Below are 20,067 nucleotides of genomic sequence, written 5' to 3'. Positions count from 1 at the left end.
AATCGCTTTGCGCCAATTTACGACAATCAAATTTATATAAAATGAGGCAATCATGTGACTGCAGAGAATTTAATCTCCAGTGAAAGACTTAACATAGTTGTCAAAAACCTATGTGCTGATAATGTATTAGTAAAAAAAAACTATGTGAAAACAAAAACAAGACTCGTACGAATATCCCATTTGGTATCCGTAAACACATGTAATAAAAAAATGTATTATAGGAAATCGTTTAATGTTGTGTATATAAGAAAACTACTATACTGTCGCACTATCCATTTCGACATTGCAGATTTATTTTTTTTTTAAAAAAATTCCGCCTTTGTGTGTTGCTAGCTTTACACTGAAGTAAATATAGGAATATATTTGCATTTAATTCTGTTCATAGCATACATGACACTGACCCTACCAAAAGTAAAGTGTACGATGGTTTAAGTGTTTGGTGTAGAGTGGAAAATGTCGGCCATATTAACCGACAAAAGTCCATTTGATATACTTCCTATGAAATATTAATTAATAAAATTACAGTGTTACTATTATAATATTTATTTATTTATTTACATTAAATATTTACATTTACATATATTTATATAATAAGCATATTATAATTGTGTAATCACTCATAATAATCATATTTAGAACGGTATTCAACGTAGAGGAAAAAAGTCATACAGGTCATATGAAAGCTGTGAAACAGAGCGTCCTGGATGGCACCAGCAAATGGTCAGCTAAAATAGCAATAACAGGTTTGAATCTTAACTAACTACTACTCTTCTACTACTACTACTACTTTGTACTACTACTACTAATAATAATAATAAATACTACTACTAATAACATGTATTGTAATTCAATGGATATGGATATTCAGTTTCTTAAATGTCTCTTAATTTATATTAATTTTGTGTGTGTGTGTGTTTTTTTTAACTCAATCTTATAATAAAAAAAAATAATTTAATTAATTGTACTCTTTACGCTTAATATAATATGAATATGAATATGTATGTATGTATGTATTTATGCGGTGGCTAGTTAGTATGTGTGTGTGAATGAGTGTTTGCCTTTCAGTATGTGTGATTATATGTTTGTTTTCCTGTGTATGACAGTTAGTTCCAAAACGAAAGTTAAGAGAAATGATCCTTCTATAAACCATAGAAGACATAATATCACACGAGAAGAATGTTTGTTTAGACGAATATACAAATAATAAACTTATATTTTGTGGTAATCGAAATACATATCGTCCCCTAAAATGCAAAATAACGTAACAACAAAAATACCAAAATAGAATGTTTGCAAATGCGTTTGTCATTCTGTTTAATGATCAAGTGGGAGAAATTAAGGTACTTTTAATACTTCAAAATTTTTAAAATTATGTTACGTTATTTTGCATTTTAGGTGACGATATACATACTCAGTTGGCCAAATCGTCGTGGACGGTTTATGTAAGACATGTGTTATATCAAACACTCTTAACGACAATATGTGCAATATTGTCCTGAATTTGGTCGTCTGTCAACTTTTATCCAAACTTTTCGTTGTTGTTGTGTGAACGACAATCTGAGCGACATTGCCACTATTTTAGTCGTCCACGAAAGACGTTGACGATTTTTCACATTGTCCTGCACCTATCATTGAGGATGTCTTGAAAACGTGGCCAACTGTGTATATATTTCTAGTCATAGTTCAGTTGCCTACCGAAACATAGACGGAAAATAATATTTACACTACAAAATGTTTTTTAAATAAATATTCCGTTCCATTTTCTCAGGCTCTAATATCCGCTCCTATTTAACTGAATTTTTCCGAATTGCATTTTTATACCAATCAGTTTAGCAATTCTTTAAATTCGATCAAAATAATAAAAATAACCTAAATTTTACAGATAATGAGTTTACTTGGTATTCGGAATATATAGTTGATATAAATCTGCCCCCTACTTTTGAGATATTTTTACTAAACAAATAAATTCATTAATTACACAATTTTTATGGAAAGTTCGTCAAAATCTTTCTATATTTTCTTAAAAAAAAATAGCAACATCATATATTCAGTTATAGGGTTATTCGCGATAAAACTATCGCAGTTTTCACCACTGACTCGGAAGTCATCGGTGATGCAACGAACAATAAGCTTGCATCATAATATGATTGAGTCCAATAAATGTCACCTGATCATATTATGATTGATTTGCAAATAAACAATAATAATAAGGCTTAATTAAGGATGATATTTTATGATGATACATATTGTAATTTACAACCATAACTATACATCCAATTATAATATGATGCTGTTGATCATCACAACACTATTATTTCTTTGTGTATATCGTTACCAAAAACGCAAACAATTTGAATTATTTTATTTAGCGCAATTCCAAAAAAGTGTAAAAAGTCATAATTTTAAACTTTACAAAAACACAATAAAACATACTACAAAACCGTCAATATTTAGTACTCAATACCCAAATTCTCAATACTTTCAAAACTGTTACCCTTTTTCTGCCCCTATTTTCAAAAAGTTAACGTAGTGGTAATTGTATCTAGTTATGTATGGTATTAAATTAAAGGCTATTAGGTGAACTAAAAAATCTTATAGCTTAATAAATATCCTACAATTTAGATCAAAAATGTCATTAAACATCATATGTCTATTAATATCTCAAAATATTTACACAATTAATTTATTACCTTACATAACTAAGTTCCAGGAGCATTACTTAACGTATGAGCATTTTTCTAAAAGGCGGCAAAAAAAAGGGCAACATTTTTTTCTAGGAACACAAAACAGACACAGTGGCGGAATTAAAAAAAAATGTAAATGAACATAAATCTGAATATAATTAAATTTTAAATATTGTACGTAGAGTTTTTCTTTTCCCGGAAAATCGGGATTCATTTTGAAATTTTCCGGGATCCCGGGAATTCCCGCCAAGATCAAATTATTCAATTTTAAGAATGTAGACTTCGTTAAAAATCTAAAAAATGTTTTTGGTTTTAAAATGTAATTGGATGCAAATAAAAAAATCCAATAAAAATTTAATATAAGGCTCGAATTCTAATTTAGGTTATATAAAAACCTGTCACCATTTGTAATTTTTATCGGAATGGCTTCAATTTCCATTAGATTTAGTCTAAATATTTAATTTTTTTTTAATTTTGATTGGGCATTGCCTATTAAATCAAAAATTAAGTAAATATGTTATTTGAAACTTTAAGAAAACCCAATGATATTAAATAAAATTCAATTCCACGGATGGTCGTTTTATTCCAAACATTTTTGTTTTACTCTTTGTGAAAAAGCCAAATACTAAAATAATTCCACTTTCGTTCGGAATAGAATTCTGTGACAGCCTTGAACATTCACGAGTTTTTGGAATCTTTTTTCTTGTATGAATCTTCTGCATTTGTTTTGGAACTTTTAGTATCTTTTAGAGAAAGTCAAGTTCAAAAAACATCACATAAAACAAAAGAAAATAATTCCCGCGAATTCTCGCTCAATTTCCCGGGATTTCGGGAATGAAAATTTTGCCGAAATTCCCGTGAAAAACTCTAATTGTACTCTATATGGACTCTACTAGATGATGTCTACAAAAACTTATTTAAATTTTTTGTTTCTCCCACTGTGGCCATTTGGTTATCTATCTCATAGCGATTTCTAGTGAAGCTAGTAAAACGTAAGCATATCACACAATAATTTACTGTATAAAAGTGTGTGTACATTAGGGTAAGACCAACATTTGTCTAAGTAAATTTATGAAATAATCTGAAACCATTTAAATTTTTATATTCAGAAATCTATGTGCCGGCCATAATTTTAGCGAAAAGTGACGGCAGAATTTCATGTAGCAAATGATAAGCAATAGTGGGGAGGGTATTATGCGTTTATGCAGATGTTTGTAACGCCCAAAAATATTAGTCTAACACCCACCTTAAAGTATACCGATCGACTTAGAATCACTTTCTGAGTCGATTAAACGATGTCCGTCCGTCCGTCTGGTTCGCTGGCTGGCTGTCCATGTAAACCTTATGCGCAGAGTACAGATCGCAATTTTGATCCAGATATTTCGATCAAATTTGATACATATTATTTTTTCGGCACAAGAACCAATCCTATTGAAACTGGCTGAAAGCGGTCCATTATTTCACATAGCCCCCATACAAATGTCCTTAAGAAATTGGACTTTATCGGTCATAAATGTTTAATTTATAAATGTATCTCCACAAATTGCGTGCAAAATAAGTTTTATATATACAAAATTCATGTCACCAAATTTTGTTACGATCGGTCCATAATTTGTCATAGCTCCCATATAGACCCTCTTCCGAAAATCACTTTAACGTGCATAAATGTTGGTATACTCACAAAATTCAACATAATAAACTTTCATATAGACATAAATCACACGACCTAATTTCATGGTGATCGGTCCATAATTGGTCATAGCCCCCATATAAGGCCCACTTCCGAAAATCACTCACGAATATAAATTTTTGAAATTTTAAAAGAAAAATGTTTTTGCTCTTTTACTTAGTGTAGGGTATTATATGGTCGGTCTTGACCGACCATACTTTCTTACTTGTTTTTATTAAGCAATAGTTTTTTAGTTACCCTACAACTTGGATAGGATCGATTTGATTTTATTTAAAAATATTAAGAAAAGCTATACCCTAATGTACATATGCTAGAATAGGCAGCATAGAATAAACAAAAATAAATATTTATCGAAACTCTTGTGGAGCTGAAAAAATGATAAATATACACTCTAGTTTTAACAACCATGGTTAAAATGGCTACATGTCTAAATTACTACTAGATATTTATTTTTGTAACATGACTCAATTCGAATTTAAGCAAATGGCGAATTCATTCAAATACGAGCGTATTCATTAATTAAATGTAATCTACATATTTATGTGCAATTTGCAATTCACAAATATGAATATAATATATAAATATTAAAATAATGAAGTCTGCTTGTATACATTCGCCATGGCTTGGTTATTTTTGAGAATAATGAGAACGAGGTAGTCATCCAGCCGGTACAACGTTGCCAGATAATTGGCTTTATGTATGTTACAGAATCGCAAAGTGTAAGTTTTAATTTTATCTACATATAAATTACTATTTATACTATTTTATATTGTATGTGTGAATTATGTATAATAACTATTATTAACTAAGTAGATTTAATTTTGTTACACATAATGAAATCAATTGAAAATTTAATGAATTGCCCATAGAAACAATTCTAACGCCCTACAAAAAAAATTCAAACCAAACAATTTGCAAATATATATACGAATGTATACATACATATTTAAATGCGTATATAACTATTAAAACAAAAAAAAAAAAAAAACAATAAGAAATATCTTAAGAAAAACTCAAACTTTAATTTTCAAGGATGACATTTGGTGTGGATCCAGATACACACATAGATTCCTTAGAACAGGCTGAGCACGCAACTGTTGAGGGGACTTCAAAATGGTCGTGCAAATTAATAATTACAGGTACACAACAACAACATAAAATAATAAAAGCCATTGTCCTTATATAATTTTCAAGTCAAGTCACAACCATAGCAAACATAACTTTTTTTCCAATTACCAATCAATATTATACATAAATATTTCTTCTAAATACTACATCGTTTTATGGTGATTTTTTATACTCAATCTCTCTCTATTCTATTTTATCTAACTTTTTCACCCTTCTTCTGTCCTCTTTTGATCAAATGATTTACTTACTATTAAGATTTCTTACACTGCAAAATACAAACAATATCTAATTATGACAGTTAATGACAGCAAATGTTATTTTATTAATTTCAAAATTTTTCTTCAACTTTAAACCTTTTTGTATCACCCACCCCACTTAATAGCACCACTAAAAGTAGCTTTAGACGATCACATTTTACGATATACTTTTGGGACAGTAGGGTTTTTTGGAGGATTATTGTAAACTTATATACAATTTAGATAACCATCCGAATCTCATATAAACATAACACATTTTTATATAATAGTGTTTCAAAACTTCGTCGTAAAATGCGGTCGTGTAAATGCGCTTTAATTCGTTTATACTGCAAATTGTAAATCAAATAAATTACACAGGCGACAAAAACAATGTTTTTTTTTTCAGTGGCGTAACTTTTTACAGTCAATTTTGTTCTCGGGATTATCCACGTTATATAAAAATTAAAGAGGTTTGTTCGATTTGTTTAAAAAACAAAAAAAAAAAAAGGATACAAATTTAAATTACCCCCAAGTTATTTCAATATTATTTATAAACTGCTCAATATTCAGATATTTTTCACGAAAAAAATCATTTTAAAACAAAATTTAAAAAATGTTGATTTGTTAACGATGTGTTGAATAACAAATCAAATAAAAGCGAAAACGACAAACAATTTTTACTTTTATTCCTAGATACGTTACGAATTAAACCAGGTTTATTACTTTTAAATCAATCAAAATCCTTCTAAACCGTAACTCAATTGATTGGGTTAAGAAAAATTCAAGTTTTACTGCTCTATAAATATGTATAATAAAAATAATATTCAAATTATCGCTTAACTAGCTTATACAGTAAATTCCAATTTGGGAATTCCGAATATTGACAGTTGATAGCGGCCATATTGATGAAGCTACATCTGACGAAATGGCTGCCATTTATCCGTCTAGTTTTGCCAAAACACCATTGGACATTTCGGATGCGCACCACGGCGGACATTTGCACGATGTTAATATTCCATACATAATGGCATCGATAGGCCTTACAAACGAATAATAAATTTCGTTGATATCTCACACACGCTTTGTTTTATTTAAATTTAAAGACAGGAAGCGCCTAATGAAAGATATTTTAAGAAACTTTGAAAACCAAAAATATTGACCCACCCCAAATTATACTGGGGTGGGTAAATTTTTTTGGTCAACAAGCGTATAGCAAAAACTTAACCTACGAAAAATTTTAATGTTAGTTAATGTCTGAGAGATTTTTTTTGTCAGAGTTGTATCGTGGAATTTTATGGTGATCATTTCTGTGGAAGATCTTAACCCTCTATCTCCACTCATTAGGTGTAAATTTGACCCTCTTTTCGAGAAAATGTCCTTTAAAAAAGGACATTTAAGGATTAAAATATTCTACGAAAATGTTTGCAGAATAATTTTAGTGGAGGTCACCAAAGATACCAAAGTTGTAAATAACGCTCTTTACCCTTAATTATATTTTAAATATCAGCTCACAGCTCATAAATAGATTTTTGGAGAATTTTTAAAAATGTCAGACCCAAGGTGGCATGTAAATATGCTAATTAAGTACAAAGAGCTTTACACTGAAATGTTCCGGAAAACATTTTCGTAAAAAAGAGTCAAATTGAAATTTCTTAAACGTTTATTTTGAAGTCTCTCAGCGAGAGCTAGGTTTTGATTTTAGACCCATACTTTCTTTTGGTAATTTTCTTAGAATTTTGTGTAGATTCTGATTTTGCTATACGCCTGTCAGATTTTTTCACGCCCGAACAAATTGACCCACTCTAATATATACAGTCAGAGTCAAATTTTAGTATACAACACGCATTTTCATCTATGAAGCTAAATATTTTAATTAGGTTTGAATTAACATTAAATTAAATTAATTTAAAGTTTAAAATACAATAAACAAAAAGTGTATTTAATTTAATACAATATACACAATATAGATTATTGTGAATTAAGCAATTTGTATGACGCGGTTCATTAGACACCATTTATATTTAGGAATACAAAGTAAATTCAAATTTTTAAGATATTTTGGCATTAATATTAAATTCTGAATTCTTTCTACTGAAAAAATAATGTTTAACTAGTTTTTTTTTTTTTAAAAAAGCGAGTAATATAAGAATAAAATATAACAAAAAAAGTTAGCAATAACCATTATCTTGACGTTCTAAGTAACATCAATAATACTTTCAATAGTTTTCGAGATATTAGATGTCAAAAATCACAAAAAAGAAACAGTTATTTGCATATCTCCGTTATTAAGCGTCCTATGAGTTATTAATCGTTATTACAATATTTTTAGAGAAAAATAATTTACATTTTGCTTGCACATAATTTTTGCGTATCTACAACGGTTTTCGAGATATTAGATGTCAAAAATCTGTTTTTTTACATATATCTTGGTTATTAGGCGTCCTATTAATTTAGGTGTTATTAAAAATATTGGAGATAATTAAATTTCTTACATTTGGTTTGAAGATAATTTTTGCGTATCTATACTGTTTGAGAATGTTTGGATCTCAAAAATTTGTTGAACATTTTAAATTAGTTTAATCAAAAACACATACCTTTTTTTTAAAAAAAAAATCATGTTTATTCTGTTTTTACACTTCTATCTTTGATTATCAAAATATTACGAAAACTATCGGCATGAATGAAGTTCACAAAACCTTCATTAAAAATTCGAAATATGTATTGCAAAATTTGAATATTGAACTTCACGATTTAAGAATCAAAACTTTTTATAAAATTAAAATGGAGTTTTGAAACTGTCGTTAAAAAATCAAACTTATTTTGGCCATATCAGCGAATAAATTAACTCTATCCTACCAATACAAAAACTCGTATATAACGATTAAATACGAATTTATTTAAAGTAAAAATATGTTTTTATTAGAATATTTCTCTAAATATTAGAATACTTCTTATTCAAGTGGTCTCAGACACGTTAATGGGTAATTTTTAATAACATTAAAAATGTTAACCAATTTGTGTTTTTGTATCTCGTTAAAACGACAATTGTGTTGAATTTACGATTCTTTTACATTAAAATGCAAAAATAATTACACTGTCCAACAGCATTTTTGGAACAGAATAGCGACCCTATAATTCTGAAAGGGCATGTTGAGTAGATAATTTTTGTAGAATAAACTTATAGCTGAATCGAAGGGAGCATTATACTAACTGAAACAAATCTATTTATGATCCGAATGAGCTGATATTTAAAATATAAATAGTCCTAGATGTCGCAATTTTGAAGATATTTCGATCAAATTTAGTACATATTATTTTTCCCAAGGACCAAGCCTATTGAAACTGGCAGAAATCGGTCCATTATTTCACCTAGCCCCCATACAAATGTCCTCCGACTTTATCGGTCATAAATGTTTAATTTATATATGTATCTCCACAAATTCCGCTCCAAATAAGTTTTATATATGCAAAATTCATGCCACCAAATTTTGTTACTATCGGTCCATAATTATTCATAGCTCCCATATAGACCCGCTTCCGAAAATCACTTTAACGTGCATAAATCGCTTAAAAATTTTGGTACAAAAAACATAGTTACCTTTAATATAGACATAAATCACACGACCTAATTTCATGGTGATCGGTCGTCCATAATTGGTCATAGCTCCCATATAAGGCCCACTTCCGAAAATCACTCACGAATATAAATTATTAATATTTTTAAAAGAAAAATTCTTTTGCTCATTTACTTAGTGTTGGGTATTATTTGGTCGGGCTTGACCGACCATACTTTCTTACTTGTTTTAATTTCCAATTATACATAGCGCCAGATTTTATTAGTTTATTTATCATGATTACAGAAGTGCATTGTTTATAATACATATTTATTAAGTTTGAAGCAACATCCGATTATTGTTTAACATTTTCATAATTGCAGTTTTATTTTATTTTACTCGAAAATATTTTCTGATTTATTTCACATTTTAGTTTGCAGCAAACAAGATTGCGGTCTGACTAATCACATTCTACAGAATCTATAGCACCTTTTTCATCCACGTTACTAAACACATGATCGATCAATGCATGTGTCACTACTTGGTCTTGTAACCATCATATAACAAGATTTAAGTCCATAGCTCTGAAATAAGTTAATTATCTCACAACAGTACAGTACTTAGTAAATCAATGTTTGATGAGTTACTTGGATGAGTTACTTGGATGAGTTACTTGCTAAATTACTAATTCTATTTTCAAAAATTTCCACAAAATCTGTCACGCTACATTTTTGAGAACGATAAAATGCCATACATTCAAAAGGCATTCAAATTGTTGAATGTTAACTAAATAATTTCCAAATAACGATCACTCTCGCAATAATTTACTGAATATTGATATTCTTTACATATTATGTACATACATACATACATACATACATACATACATACATACATACATACATACATACATACATACATACATACATACATACATACATACATACATACATACATACATACATACATACATACATACATACATACATACATACATACATACATACATACATACATACATACATACATACATACATACATACATACATACATACATACATACATACATACATACATACATACATACATACATACATACATACATACATACATACATACATACATACATACATACATACATACATACATACATACATACATACATACATACATACATACATACATACATACATACATACATACATACATACATACATACATACATACATACATACATACATACATACATACATACATACATACATACATACATACATACATACATACATACATACATACATACATACATACATACATACATACATACATACATACATACATACATACATACATACATACATACATACATACATACATACATACATACATACATACATACATACATACATACATACATACATACATACATACATACATACATACATACATACATACATACATACATACATACATACATACATACATACATACATACATACATACATACATACATACATACATACATACATACATACATACATACATACATACATACATACATACATACATACATACATACATACATACATACATACATACATACATACATACATACATACATACATACATACATACATACATACATACATACATACATACATACATACATACATACATACATACATACATACATACATACATACATACATACATACATACATACATACATACATACATACATACATACATACATACATACATACATACATACATACATACATACATACATACATACATACATACATACATACATACATACATACATACATACATACATACATACATACATACATACATACATACATACATACATACATACATACATACATACATACATACATACATACATACATACATACATACATACATACATACATACATACATACATACATACATACATACATACATACATACATACATACATACATACATACATACATACATACATACATACATACATACATACATACATACATACATACATACATACATACATACATACATACATACATACATACATACATACATACATACATACATACATACATACATACATACATACATACATACATACATACATACATACATACATACATACATACATACATACATACATACATACATACATACATACATACATACATACATACATACATACATACATACATACATACATACATACATACATACATACATACATACATACATACATACATACATACATACATACATACATACATACATACATACATACATACATACATACATACATACATACATACATACATACATACATACATACATACATACATACATACATACATACATACATACATACATACATACATACATACATACATACATACATACATACATACATACATACATACATACATACATACATACATACATACATACATACATACATACATACATACATACATACATACATACATACATACATACATACATACATACATACATACATACATACATACATACATACATACATACATACATACATACATACATACATACATACATACATACATACATACATACATACATACATACATACATACATACATACATACATACATACATACATACATACATACATACATACATACATACATACATACATACATACATACATACATACATACATACATACATACATACATACATACATACATACATACATACATACATACATACATACATACATACATACATACATACATACATACATACATACATACATACATACATACATACATACATACATACATACATACATACATACATACATACATACATACATACATACATACATACATACATACATACATACATACATACATACATACATACATACATACATACATACATACATACATACATACATACATACATACATACATACATACATACATACATACATACATACATACATACATACATACATACATACATACATACATACATACATACATACATACATACATACATACATACATACATACATACATACATACATACATACATACATACATACATACATACATACATACATACATACATACATACATACATACATACATACATACATACATACATACATACATACATACATACATACATACATACATACATACATACATACATACATACATACATACATACATACATACATACATACATACATACATACATACATACATACATACATACATACATACATACATACATACATACATACATACATACATACATACATACATACATACATACATACATACATACATACATACATACATACATACATACATACATACATACATACATACATACATACATACATACATACATACATACATACATACATACATACATACATACATACATACATACATACATACATACATACATACATACATACATACATACATACATACATACATACATACATACATACATACATACATACATACATACATACATACATACATACATACATACATACATACATACATACATACATACATACATACATACATACATACATACATACATACATACATACATACATACATACATACATACATACATACATACATACATACATACATACATACATACATACATACATACATACATACATACATACATACATACATACATACATACATACATACATACATACATACATACATACATAGGGTAACTGCTTGGGTTAACATAACTGTAGGAGTTTATTTCACATACGGACAGATTTTTCCTGTAGTGTATCATCCACAATGAGATAAGTTCGGGTTGAAACACGTGTATTTCGAAAAAATGTGCAGGTATCAGGAACAAGTTCATTGTTTTCAGCAAAACACATTCCATTTTAGTATCGGTAGAGCAATGAAACATAACCTACCGTTATAATTGCGGTTTAGAACACTCTTCTATTATTTATCCGCTTGATGTTGACTTAATCAAGATTAACAATAAACTAACTGGGTTGTTTAGGTTATTGAACAACGACATATTCTAGAAGTCACAAGTAGAGCTCAGCTAGAGCTTTTTAAGCTGCTTTATAGTTAATGTTGTCATACTTATAAGCAGTGTTATCAATATTGTTATCAGAATTTAATATGTTGTACTTTGAAATAGATTTCTGCCGCTTCAACTTTCGACACCAATCACTCAAATCTAAGGCAGGGGGAGAACAGTGATCGTTCAGATACACTCAACTACAAATTCCACTTCCAACTACTAACTCACCTTCAGCAATCTAGTCTTAAAATAGTCTTTTATTACTAAAGGCTGAGAAAAAATTATCAAACATGCTTTATTAATACTGAACATATTGAATTTAGAAAGATACATAGCCAAAGAACTAAAATTGGTTATAACTCGAAAACGATCAATGATATGCAAAAATTATCTTTAATCAAAATATACAAAATGTTATTTTATTTAAATTGTGTAATAACTTCTAAACGCGTAGTTGTATGTATGTATGTATGTAAAACAAGCAAGATTTATCAAATAAATTGATTTTTGTGACATTTAACCTCCAATATTTCGCGTCATGTAAATTCGATTTATCATAGCATATTTAGACCGTAAGACAAAAGTAGGACATTTTACCATTTTGGAGATCTTTTTGCTATAGAAATGTACGCAAGTAATACAATGCTTCTATTATAGCTACTCCCTGTAAAAGCTTAAACAAATGCAGCAAAGAAGCAGTAATGTAATGGAGATCTTTGCGATTTTAATTTTTTATGGGGAATTTATTCCTTTTCGCATTTCTTATGCTGCGCTTTTGTTCGATATTAGACAACAAAAAAAAATTGCAAAATTCTCCCTTTCATTATTGCATTTTTGCTGCATTTCTGTGAGCTGTTGCTGTTAGTAGCTATGTACTTTATAAAGTCACTTATGTATGTTAAAATCAAATTATGCGTTCCAAATTTATTCAATACTGAACATTGCAGATTTTTCACAAAAACGCCCGAGATGTCCAACTTAATAGGGCTTGGTTTATACGTCATAATATGCGCAGATAAGAGTGAACGTATTCTTTGAATTTAAATAAAAATTTGAAACTTATTTTTGGGTCGATATATTTTGGAATTACCCCATAATGTACCAATTAAACGTTTTTCTGATTTTTGTATATACATATGTACTATATTTAAGTAACGGTTTATTTAAAAAGTGTTTACTAAAGGGTGTCTCAGTAAGAGTGCACTTTTAAAATTTAGTGTAATTTTGTTTGTTACGTTGGTGCCATTTGACGGATATTTTATTCCATACATAATCGGAACATATCTTCGTTTCAATCCAATAAAAAAATCACAACCATCTCCAAAAATATTTGTCTCATTCTTACTGAGACACCCTTTACTTCTAAATTAATTTTGGAACATTCAAGTCGTTCAAAATAGTTTGTAACATATATTTTAAATGGGCGCCATTTGACGCTTTTGCGAAATTATTTCGCATATACATATTTCTTTCCAAATATTTTATATATAGTCGCACGAAATTTTGAGCAGAGTACTTAGCTTATCTCATAAAATACGTGTTTTTAGTATAAAATGAAAAAGTGCATAAAAAAATTTATTTTCCATTGACTCAGTTGCTACAAACTATTTAGGTCTTTCCAAAAATCAAATAAACACCTTAAAACTAACATTTAAAATAAAATTCGGTTGTAATACGTTTAAGAGAACAGATTTTTTTTTATTAAATTTATATATATAAATATGGCTGTACAAACTGCGTTAATTTAATAAAGATTCTTATGGAGTTTTCTTTTCTGGCATAAATGATTCCTTTATTCTGCCTTTAATTTTAAACTTTCTTTGTGTTCTTTTCTGAATAAAATGTAGTTTGGTAAGCGTATAACGTGTTCTTTTCAAATAATGTTGCCCTAAAAGCCCGAAAAAATGCTCCATTTTTCAATCTCAATTTTATAAATTTTATTGGTTTTGAGTTCGTTTGTGTTAATGAAAATTTTTTGTTGTACTTTTTGATTAATAGTATTCAAATGGAAGCAAAAAGTATAGTTTTAGATCACATTGGTTTTAGTAGTATTGTGATTGTTAAAAATGTAACTCATTATAAGGGTATGGGTAACCTTTATTAAATGGTACAAAATATGTTGGTAACATTTTGTGTCAGAAAAGAAAACGCCATTAGATCTTACTATTTGGCTATTGCCACAAATAAATAAGTGAATCTTTACCAAAAGGGGATAGAAAGAAAGGTCTATTTGTTATGCTTCTACATTTATCAAAAATTCAACGATATACACATATCCATTAAAGATGCAAACAAAGCCTTTTCCTATCCACAACTGGCTCTGTTTCTCTCTATATTCCTCAACCTAAACTGTATATAATTTAGTTAGATGTACATTTACAACAGTAATACTATATCTTTTACTACCACTATTACTATTACTTAAGCAACTATGTAATTCAATACTACTTACTACAAATGTAATTCAATACTACTATTACGTATTACAATGTTATCGTGTTTTTAACCTTAATCTGTTCATATACGCTAATTGAGATTTCCGCTGAATATTTTGTATAGTAAAGGAGATATTGTAAAAATATTACTTATATGTATGTAATTTACAAAAATTTTAATTTCTAATGATTTTTTTTAACTTCGCAACTCGTATATAGTAGGGTTTATGTTTTGGCGGTGTGTTCACAACCGTGATTGGCGCACCTCGGTTGTACGATAAATTTAAAAATATGTCAATTTAATGCTTGTGGTACTAACAACAAATTAGTAAATTTATAATAAGTATAAGTATATAAGTATACGTCACCGGGTAAGCACATACATACTTTTGCGTAGTAATTCTGTAGCATAATTTTGGGATAAATTTAAAAAAAAAACTAGGCGTATGATTGATATCTAACTCATATACTACATATGAGTAGGTGAGATGCAAAACTCTTTCATAACAAGAATTAAAAAAAAAAATGAGATAACTATTAATTCTGGCAGTCCTTCTCTATGTTGCAGTTTATTTAATTCTTTCAACTGTAGAGTTTTCATCAATAATGAAGTAATATCTAAGAATTTAAAACATTCGACTAATTTGTTCCATTTAATCAGCCGCTACATGTTTTTCGTTTGTCAGGAATGTTTAATCCATTTTATATTGTAAAAATTTCAAAATTATTATCTCAGTGAAATGGAATTGTTTTAATTATTGGTTTGTTCATTAAATTGCAACCAAAAAATGTAAATCAATTTTTTAATTAAATATTTGATAATTTTAAAATTTATTATCACCTCGACTTTCTGATATGAAACAGAAAATGTTACAAGTCCCAAAAAGGACCTATAAGATGCAAACGCACTTCTTCTTAGCTGTGATTATTTGTCATTATAAATAATACCAAATAATTAATAAAATTTCACTATCAGATTTCAAAAATATTTCAAATCATGGATTTTAGAACGTTTTTTGTCTCTGCTGTAATATTTATGAAATGGACTTTGTACACTAAGCTAACGAAATGAATAATAAAATATAATTTTAAGAACAAAACATATTAATGAAGTCAAATTTATTGAAAGAAGGTATGTACATCAAATTCAATTTAAAGTTTGGTAAAATCATCACTAAGTTTAAAATGAATTATGCGGATTCCCGGCAGAGACTTTGGGTGTATCTGCAAACAAGCAAAACGCTTCGCAGTTTGTGTTCGTTTTAAAAAAAAAACGAATTCCAAAAATTTAATTTTTAATAGTTTCATTATGTGCAATTTATTCTGAAAATGTTTTGCACAAAAACATGAGATTTATTAATTTTAGTCCTAAATATTAAAAACCGGTTAACCGAGTGATAAAAACCGGTTAAACCGGTTAACCGAAAATCAACATTTTAAATTAACCGATTCGCAAAAAACTGAGATTTCGAAGAACACCCGGTTTTTCGGTTAACCGGTAAATTTATATCAAAGAACTATATCACTGAGTTTACACGAGACACATTAAAATATATATCTTAATATTCGTTTCTAAAACGAATATGAAGTTGATTAGCTTTACTAGCTGCGGAGTTTAGATTTGACTAGGGTTTTTAATTTCCCGACCTTTTTTGATTCCCGGGAATCGGTAAAATTTGTCTCTACATTCCCGGGTACCCGGCTATTCCCGAAATATATAATAATACTGTAAACTACGAATATTATAGTAAAATTTCATATACAAACTTAGTGTTATAATCATCATATATAAAACTTCGTAGTAATTAATTCAATTTGAGCTTAATTCACTAAAATCTTAGTCCGTAATTAAAAAATGTCAGGCTTTCATTTCATAAATCCATTCGCAATATCTAATTCTTTAGCTTCCTTCAAAAGCTTCATTTAAATTGAATTAATTTTGAAATTCATTAATAACAGAATTTATTCAAACTTTGAATGATTAAATTTTTGTTGATTCAAATCTACTACAAATTGAGTTAAAATGTTTTTTCTTCATTCTGTTTTATTTAACTTTTAATCATTTCCAAATTATTGGATTCAAAGGTGAATTTTTATAATACAACATCTGAAAATATCAGATATTTCACACTCATTATAAAGCTGACATTGTTACCAAGGACTATTGCTGTGTTTCCTTTCAAGGCCAAAATCAATTCTATACAATTCTGTAAAAAAAAAACTTTTCACTTTTTTTAAAAAAAAAATAGAGTTCTAACATGTTTTCTTTGTAGTTTCATCAGTTTTTAATTATCGGGAATCCCGACTAAAAATCCCGGGAATCGGGTGGTGAAAAATTGGCAAAATTCCCGGGAAATTTGTCACGGGATAAAAACCCTAGATTTGACATACAATTGGTATAACTTTTCAAAAATAACTGATCAATGGTATCAGTTAGATATTAAATTTTTACCATATACATACATATTTTAAATTTCTGTTAAAATCCGAAAAGGATTTTTTTCCAAATAAAAAATAAAAAAAAATTTGCGAAAAATCAACTTTAAAATTTTCAATTATGATAATTTTTTTTGCACTTTTAAAAATTATTATAAATTTGTTGTTAATTAAAAAAAAATAATTCGTAAACACTAAAAACGTGGGTTACTGTAATTACATTTTAATTTTAAAAAGCGAATATCTCGTAAACTGTAAAAGGTAAGCTGTGGGTGAAATGAGGTTTTGTGTAGACCTCAACCGAGGTGTTCCATTTTTAAATCTTGTGTATATGATTTGAATTCAAAAGTTAAACTCAACTGTTGCAATTCTATAGCCTTAAATAGTTTTATTCAAAATGTACTAGCCGTTCGAAATTACAGATTTATTTACACATCGTTTTTTAATTACCTTTGCTATTCTGTGTATATATATTAAAATGGTTTAAATGGTCTCAAATTATGGCAGAGCATATCATACGTAATATATTTACCATATTTCAATAGATTCGCAGCCAGTCAAATTAAATAATTTCATGATTTCGGCCGAATTCATCACGAAGTTTAGTTATTACAGTTATTACAGTCCCAAATTGTAATTTAGCATAACAATGAACATCTCTGAGTTTCAGCTAAAACTATGTATTTTTACTACTATGCAAATCACCATACAAAGCGAACTTTACAAATTGCCTCAGCTAAACAGTTGACTACTTATTCCTGTGAAGGTGACGGCAGAACTACAACATTTAATGGAACATGTACCAAGGCGAATTGATTTAACCCTCATTTTCAATCGAGACTACACCATTTTTCATTGAAATTGAGAACATTATACATGATATTGAGAAAATTCCAAATGAAATTGAGAATTTCCATTTTAAATTCCAAATGAAATTGAGAATTTCCATTTCAAATTGAGAAAATTCCCATTGAAATTGAGAATTTCCATTTTAAATTGAGAAAATTCCAAATGAAATTGAGAAATTCCAGTTCAAATTGAGAAAATTCCAAATTAAATTGAATTTAATTTGGAATTAAATTTTATTAAGAATTTTCCCAATTTCATTTGGAATTTTCTCAATTTCAATTGGAATTTTCCCAATTTCATTTGTAATTTTCTAAATTTCAATTTGAATTTCTCAATTTCATTTGGAATTTTCTCAATTTAAAATGGAAATTCTCAATTTCATTTGGAATTTTCTCAATTTCAATTTGAAATTCTCAATTTCATTTGGAATATTCTCATTTTCAATAAAAAATGATGTAGTATCAAATGTATCAAATTGATATCAATAAAAGAATGGCGCGTTTGAAAATAATCTCTTCACTTTTTATTTCGAAAACATAAAAACAATATTAAATTCAAAGTATTTAAAAGAATAATAAGAATAAAATTGCAGTAAAAATAAAGTGTTATCAAAAAATAGCTTAAAACTTAGGGCGTTTAAAAAAATTTACAGAAAAAAATGTTACCTGTATCAACTAGATCAGTTGCGAGTAACGGAGGGTTAACTGGTTATTGTTGTTTGGATGTTGAATCTGTCAAATTCAATAGGATTTGTTGTGGCGAACGCAAAAGCAACAAAAACAACAGATACATTTGAGATATACAGCCGAACATAAACTAATTAATGTGCTGTAGAAATGTTTTTGTTAAAATTAGTTAAAAAATGTTAAAGTTGGCTGTGCTTTTGCTTTTGGTTTGTTGTATTTTTCGCCACAACAAATACAACTGAATTGACAGTTCAAACATCTAAA

General features: G+C 28.1%; 1 protein-coding gene across 1 annotated transcript in view; it reads left to right on the top strand.

Moving 5' to 3' along the window:
- The window catches only part of LOC135962851 (serine-rich adhesin for platelets-like), a 191,291-nt gene that overhangs the window by 97,328 nt on the left and 73,896 nt on the right, over positions 1-20,067 (top strand). Inside the window, exon 8 of the mRNA XM_065514755.1 lies at positions 637-743. Coding sequence (XP_065370827.1) covers positions 637-743 — 107 coding nt within the window. The remainder of the gene's footprint in view (positions 1-636; positions 744-20,067) is intronic.

The sequence above is a fragment of the Calliphora vicina genome, chromosome X (genome assembly GCF_958450345.1).
Source record: "Calliphora vicina chromosome X, idCalVici1.1, whole genome shotgun sequence".
NCBI classification, from domain to species: Eukaryota; Metazoa; Arthropoda; class Insecta; order Diptera; family Calliphoridae; genus Calliphora; species Calliphora vicina.
This window is presented reverse-complemented; position numbering and strand designations above follow the sequence as displayed.